Source organism: Chiloscyllium plagiosum, chromosome 17 (assembly GCF_004010195.1).
Source record: "Chiloscyllium plagiosum isolate BGI_BamShark_2017 chromosome 17, ASM401019v2, whole genome shotgun sequence".
NCBI lineage: Eukaryota > Metazoa > Chordata > Chondrichthyes > Orectolobiformes > Hemiscylliidae > Chiloscyllium > Chiloscyllium plagiosum.
The window spans coordinates 67,864,223-67,872,086 of NC_057726.1; the positions used below are offsets into that span (position 1 = coordinate 67,864,223).

Consider the following 7,864-nt stretch of genomic DNA (forward strand, 5'->3'; position numbering starts at 1 on the left):
TCTCTTTAAACTCCCAAATCTGACAAGAAGTACATATCACAGCAAAGGCCATATTTGCTCTTTCACAATCTACAGACCCAGAAAATAACACCGTTTTATTCCTCTACAAACACTGCCCCAGGTTAAATTAATAGCTCTGGCTTATATTTTAAGTTTAATCAAGAGACTTATCTCCAAAAACATATAATCAAGAAAGAATCCACTATACTCACTACTGCAGCCTTTCCCTTGGACAGACTTAAAGCAACAATTAACTTTTCTGATTCCGTGCTATGAACTTTGCCCAACAGTTCCTCCAAGATTAGTTGTGAATTTCACTGTTTGTTAATTTTCCCAGATGCACTCCGATGTCCAGTGATATACGAATTCAAACAGCAAAGGAGGTAACTGTGCAGGTTTTCTCTCTCTCTCCCCTGCACTGTCCTCACCATTTGCCTATCTTTTGGTATTGATGGTTTTTTTTTAAGGGTGGAGGTGTCACAAAGCTAGTCCTTTTTTTTCTAAAAGCTGCTGCTTGGCACAAGGAGACTCAGTCCTTGATTTCTTTCAGAGGGGCAAGAAACCGGGCTGGACTCCGATCAGTCTGATTAGGTACAGAGATGAAAAGGATTTTGAAAGGCCTTTTGTGTAAATGTAAACAGCTGACTTCAGGCCAGAGTGGTCATGTTTTAGAAGTGACCTCTATAATGAAAGGCGAGTGGTCAGCTCTTTAGCTGAGCTGAGCTGAGTGGTTTTAGTTCAGTCTTGAGTTGGTTGCAAGTTCAATAGGGAGCTGTGTGGAAACTCTCTCTCTCTGCCTGTCAACTTCAACCTGTCAGCGTGTGTTCCATTTATACTGGATTTTAAAGGGAGTTTACATATTGTGATTATTGTGTATATTCAGAACAGCATAATTAAGTCAAGTTGGATAGGTTGAGTTCTGTAGGGGTTCTATATTCTGTTCTTTGTGTTTCATTGTATAATGTTGTGAATAAATTTTAAAATCTAGTAGTCACCCCAGCTAACTTAATCCGGGTAATTTTCACTGTACAATTACCGAAACAAATTGCAAAGTTATGGTCTGGGGCTGCCTGCTTAAGAATGTTTTGAGTGGTCTGGCCTAGTCCACAACAGTCTCAAAAGCATGGCTACATTGGTAGAATCGCTTTTTTTGATGCAGAGTGATCATTTTGTATAATGATTGTGTATCTTGTGTGAAAGGATTTCAGGTCTGTAATTCAGTGTCAACTCTAATGTCATAGAATCCCTACAGTGTGGAAACAGGCCCTTCGGCCCAACAAACCCTCCGAAGAGTAACCCACCCACACCATTCCCTACCCTTTTATTCTATATTGACCCCTGTCTAATGCATCTAACCTACACATCCCTAAACTCTATGGGCAATTTAGCATGACCAATTCACCTAAGCTGCACATCTTTGGATTGTCGGAGCACCCAGAGAAAACCCACACAGACATGGAGAGAATGTGCAAACTCCACGCAAACAATCTCTCAAGGCTGGAATCGAACCTGGGTCCCTGGTGCTGTGGGGCAGCAGTGCTAACCACTGAACCACCATGCCGCCCTGTTGTTGTTTATTAACTTTGAGATCTACGCCATTACTGCAACTATTTCTTGAATCAGAGTCTAGTGGATTACTCCCTAATATTCTACATATACCCTCTCTCATTGAATACTGTCCAATAATAACTTGTTAAGTACTGTTTGTTTTCTTTTGATGGCTCAATTCTTCATTTGCCTCTGTCAGCATTCAGTTGCTTTAGAATAATGTCTCTCTTTTATTTGCCAAGGATTATGCTATACTGGTATTGATTCACCAATTGATTTATTCATACTGAGTCAGGAGAATAATTGACAGATGTTGAAATGCTGATTTTTACATCAATGTCTATTTAAACTTATTACATTTTCAAAGGGAATAAAAGTCTTCTTTCTGTTTAGTGTAGCGGATACATTGAATAACTCTAAGATGACCCCAAAGGTAGCAATAGTATTCAACAGAACTTCAGAAAGATTGTTAATGTTAAGTCATGGGTGAACTATATCCTCAAAAACTAATGTCTTATTTTTAACTTTTCTAAAACTTTTCTTATCTTTTCTTGTATTTATTACTGTGTAACATTCTTCAGTTTAGATGATGAAAAACAACATTAAAAAAGCTCCCATGCCAGGTGTAAAATGTTTTGTTCATTTGTGGGATATGGATGTTGCTATCTGGTTGGTATTTATTGCCTGTCCCTAGTTTTCCTTGAGAAGATGGGAATGAAATGCCTTCTTAAATTGCTGTAACCCACATGCTGTAGCTTGATCCACAAAGCCCTTAGGAAGGGAATTCCAGGATATTGACCCAGCAATGCTGAACAAAACTTTGATATATTTCCAAGTCAGGTGGGGAGATGGTAGTGTTCCCATATATCTGTTGTTCTTGTCCCTCTGGACAGAAGTGTTTGTAGGTTTGGATTGTGATGTTTAAACATCTTTGTTGAATTTCAGCAGTGCATCATAAGACGGGTAAACACTTCTGCTCCTGAGCATCGGTGGTGGAGGGAGTTGTTGTTTGGTGATGTGGTACCAATTGAGTGGGCTGCTTTGTTCTGGACGGCATCAAGTGTACTTGTAGATGAACCCATCCAGGCAAGTGGGGATTATGCCATCACACAGCAGACTTGTCCCTTGTAGATGGTGGACTGGCTTTTGGCGAATTAGGAGATGAGTTACTCACACCAGTATTCCTACACTCTACCTGCTATTACAGTTGATCAATCTGTTTATGTAGTGAGGAGAAAGTGAGGACTGCAGATGCTGAAGATCAGAGCTGAAAATGTGTTGCTGGAAAAGCGCAGCAGGTCAGGCAGCATCTAAGGAGCAGGAGAATCGACGTTTCGGGCATGAGCCCTTCTTCAGGAGGGCTCATGTTTATGTAGTGAGTCCATTGACTTTCTGGTCAATGGCAACCTCCAGGATGTTGATAGTGGGGGATTGAATGTTGTTTGATTGTCTCTTATTAGAGATGGTAATTGCCTGGCATTTGTTTTGTGCAAATGTTACCTGTCATTTGTCAACCCAAGCCTGGATATTGGCCAGATTTTGTTGCATTAGAAGATGGACTACTTCAGTATCTGAGGAGTCACGAATGATTAGATTTTAGGTTAGATTAGATTTCTGACAGTGTGAAAACAGGCCCTTCGACCCAACTAGTCCACACCGACCCTCCAAAGAGTAACCTAACCAGACCAGACCCATTTCCCTCTGACTAATGCACCTAACACTATGGGCAATTTAGCATAGCCAATTCACCTGACCTGCACATCTTTGGACTGTGGGAGGAAACCCACACAGACACGGGGAGAATGTGCAAACTCCACACAGATAGTCACCCGAGGCTGGAATCGAACATGGGACCCTAGCGTTGTGAGGCAGCAGTGCTAACCACTGAGCCACCGTGCTGCTCCAAGTGCCACGGCGATTCTGAATATTGTGCAATCATCAGTGAACATAATCACTTCTGGCTTGATGGTTCATTGGGGCAAAATGTCGAGCCAAGAGGTTGCAGATTGTTTTGGAATACACTTCTGCTGCTGTGATAGCCTACAGTGCCTCATGGATGCCCAGTCTTGAGTTGCTAGATTTATTCCAAGGTCTGTTCCATTTAGCATGGTGATAGTGCCGCACAACAGGAAAGATCATTGATGAAGCTTCTGAAGATGATTGGGCCGGTTATAGAACCGGTGAAGGCACAATGGATCAAATAGCCTCCTTCTGTGCCATGGCATTGCTGTAATTCTGAGCGACATGTGTTCAGAATGGCAAGTTACAAGAGAAGGAAGAGTACAGGTTATGCTAAAAAGTTGATTTTTGCCGCATTCTTTTCACATATATATGAGCTAATCATAATACTCTGCCTTAGTTTTGTGCAGCACAACATTTTTAAGCACTACATCTGTTGCTTTTCTGTGCTTCAGTTGGTAACTGAGTTACACAATCGCAGTTGTAAGTTTGATTCCATCTCTGTCCTGTATTGGCTAATCTTAGCTTGTGGAAGTAGCTGAGACTGTAATGCCCCAATAATAGGAGGAAATACTGAACTGGCATTGTACATAGTTCCTACTTTTGTTATTCAAAGACCCTTGCTGGAAAATAAGCATATGTGATATCATATGACGGTCGGATTGGGAAAGTCTCTGATCTTTTAAACTCATTCGTGTTTGGGATGTGAGCTCTCTTGGTAATGCCAGGATCAATTGCACATCTGCATTTGCTTTGAGGAAGTTGTGGTGAATCATTGGGGGTGGTATGGTGGCTCAGTGGTTAGCACTGCGCCTCACAGCACCAGGGACCTTGGTTCGATTCCAGCCTCAGCGGACTGTCTGTGTGGAGTATGCACATTCTCCCTGTGTCTGCGTGGGTTTCCTCCTACAACCACAAAGATGTGCAGGTTAGGTGAATTGGCCATGGTGTTCAGGAATGTGTAGGTTAGGTGCATTAGTCAGGGGTAAATGTAGAGCAGTAGAGGAGTGAGTCTGGATGGGTTACACTTTAGAAGGTTAATGTGGACTTGTTGGGCCGAAGGGCCTGTTTCCACACTGTAGGAATTCTATGCTACATTTCCTACCAAGTGGCTTTTTCAGTCATCTCCGATGGTAGTCAAGAGTCAACTTGGTGTGAATCTAAAGTCACAAATGAGCCAGACCAGGCTGGCACAACACACTTACTCTTCTTTATGAGAGCAACAGTAGAATACATAGATTTTGCTTTAAAGGCACTCTAGTAGTTCCATAATCATTATTAATGAGACGAGCATTTTATTTCAGGTTTATTAATTGAATTTAAATTCCCCCCTAGTTGTGCTGGTGGGATTTGAATCCTTGTCACACAGTAGTAGTCTGGTCATCCAGATTCCTGACGAAGTGCTCCGGCCCGAAACGTCGATTTTCCTGCTCCTCGGATGCTGCCTGACCTTCTGTGCTTTTCCAGCAATACACACTCATCCAGATTACCAGTCCAGTAAATTACCAATCTGTCAACATCCCACCATGCCTTTTCTGGCCATTATTGTGTCGACTCCTATTTGAATAATAGCAACTTGACCAAGGTATCAAAAAGTTACATGGTATCCCAGGAACTGGAGCTCAGTAAAACCTACTTTCAAGACAGGAAAAGAGAGAGAGGACTGGGATAAAATACCACATTTCTTATTCTGTCATCATATACTTGCAGGCATGTATACCCTTGAGGATTCAATTTCCCATTCATCCACAATGAGGTACCAAGTATATTAAAGATGACTTCACAACACCAGTGACCCATTTGGCTCTTGAGCTGCCACTCCACCTTTAATACATAATAATTTTGTCTAATTCCAAACTGCTACTATTTCTCCAAATCGCACAATCCTCTTCATTTCCAAGTAAGTATCTTCCTTTAAAGACCTCAGTTTGTGCTTATGCCCTTATGGAAGTGTGCTGCATATTCTCACAACACGTTGATGTTTTTCCTAAATTTGTTGAGTGTACCATTGGTGAGATAAATGTGTTAAGACTTGGTGAAGTTGCATGCTGGTTGCTGCTGAGATTTCAATTTACCACAATCTGATTGGCTTACTCCAGGAGCCTCCATTGTAGCTAACCAGCAATCTATTAGTGTACATTTCATTGAACTCTCAGAAATAATCAAGAATTGCAAGCTGCTGCAACTACAAGGTGATACTTATAAATGTTTCATGGGTCATGATCTCACAGTTAAAAGTTGATATTTTATATCATTGCTTTGGTTCTTTAGGTCGTGAAACTCGCTTGCCCCTCCGTATCAAGTGTGAAGGTTTAGGTCCCAAGGTGATCCTGAATGTGGACCAAGTTGAAATCGGAAATGTCTTCATTAACTCAAAGCAAACCTATGAGGTCAGTTGTACAGTTGGTTTCTGTTCATCTTCAAAATCGACCCAAAGGCTTAATCTGAATCCATTAGAACATGGCTGAATGAAAAGTTCAAGTTAGGGATTCATGGACAAACCAATTATTGAGTAGTTAATTAGGGCATTGTGTTCCAAGCCAAGCTGTTATTTATTTACCTGGCCATACATCTGTCATACCATGGCTGTTTAATTTTTAATTTTGCATGTATCTTGTGCTTACAATATTGAAAGATCTGAAGAAGCTCATTGCCCTGTCCATCTGCTATCTGTCTACAGTATTCTGATGAATTGGCTTGACGTGTAGGTGATTCAAAGTTTGGTTTTTAGAGAATTAAATAGAGCAGAGTCTGGGCGTCTACCATGAGGATTTGATTTCAAATTCAGTCCAGGCTTGTCTGGCTGATAACCTCAATGGGTTTAGGTGAAATTAATTGGGGCAGTCGAAAGGGGCCAATTCAAAATTGGCCTTTAATTGAAACTTTCTCTTGTTAACTGATGGATGTGGACATCACTGACAAGGTCAGCGATTGGAGCTGATCTCCGAATGTGCTGGAAAAGGTGCTAATGAATGATCATCTTGACAAATGAGTTGAGAGGACAGTTAAGAAGCAACCTCGTTGCTGTGATCTGTGGTCACAAATTTGCCAAACCAAGTATGGACAGCAGATTTCCTTCCCAAAAGGGTAATAACCAAATGGCTTATGAAAACAATCTGATAGATGCATGTTTGCTAATACTAATTTTAGATGGAGCTGATTTTATTTAATTAACAACATTTTAAATATCCCAGCTGCTATAGTGACATTTGAACTGCAGTTATCAGTCTGGTAGCATAACCACTGTGTTACTATTCCATCTAAAATTAGAATCTCACTCATTGAGGGCTGCAAGTGCTGGGACAATTTGAAATACCCTTCCGTAATAAGAGCTGTTTTGAGATTAGGATTGAGATACAGTAGAGTGAGATTCCTTTTACATAAATTTATTCTATATGCATCGTCTGGGATTCTACTAGCATGATTCATTGTGTACAAAGTAAAAAGAAGCAAAGCAAATGCCTGAAATCTGAAATAAAAAAGTGAACATGCTAGAAATATACATCTAAAAAGAGAAAGAGATTTCTTTTTATAAATACAATTCAAGCCTGCTGTATATTTCCAGCATTTTCTATTTAACTCTTATTGTTGCAGTTTGTGTTTGCTTCCTTTGGGAAAAATGTAATCTATTTGTAATTTTCAATATTTTAAATTAAATTAAGATGGCAGTACCATCCTATTTATCTTGTTAGCTGTCCATCTCAAATAGAGTCATAGAGATGTACAGCATGGAAACAGATCCTTCGGTCCAACCCGACCAGATATCTTAGACCATAATTCAATAAGATTCAGGAACAGAATTAAGCCATTTGGCCCATCAAGTCTGTTATACCATTGAATCATGACTGATATGGTTCTCAACCCATTCTCCTGCTTCTGCCCATAACCCTTGATCCTCTTGCCAATCAAGAACCTATTGGGTATCTGGGAAGAGAAATCATAGATGCTGCCCTACCTGCTGAGATTTTTCAGCAACTTCTGTTTTTGTTTCTGATTTACAGCATCTGCAGTACTTGTGTTTTTTTTTGTTTTTTTTTAAGAACCTACCTTTCGTTGTCTTAAGTACATTCAATAACTTGGTTCTACAACAGACAATAGGTGCAGGAGTAGGCCATTCTGCCCTTCGAGCCTGCACCACCCTTCAATATGACCATGGCTGATCATCCTCAATCAGTATCCTGCTCCTGCCTTATCTCCATAACACTTGATTTCACTATCCTTGAGAGCTCTATCCAACTCTTTCTTAAATGAATCCAGAGACTGGGCCTCCACTGCCCTCTGGGGCAGAGCTTTCCACACGCCCACCATTCTCCGGGTGAAGACATTTCTCCTCATCTCTGTCCTAAATGGTCTACCC

General features: G+C 40.8%; 1 protein-coding gene across 2 annotated transcripts in view; it reads left to right on the forward strand.

The window, feature by feature from the left end:
• Window positions 1-7,864, forward strand: part of hydin (HYDIN axonemal central pair apparatus protein) — a 915,145-nt gene that overhangs the window by 323,260 nt on the left and 584,021 nt on the right. For both annotated transcript variants that reach the window (XM_043707374.1, XM_043707375.1), the window contains one exon: window positions 5,779-5,897. In XM_043707374.1, coding sequence (XP_043563309.1) covers window positions 5,779-5,897 — 119 coding nt within the window. The remainder of the gene's footprint in view (window positions 1-5,778; window positions 5,898-7,864) is intronic.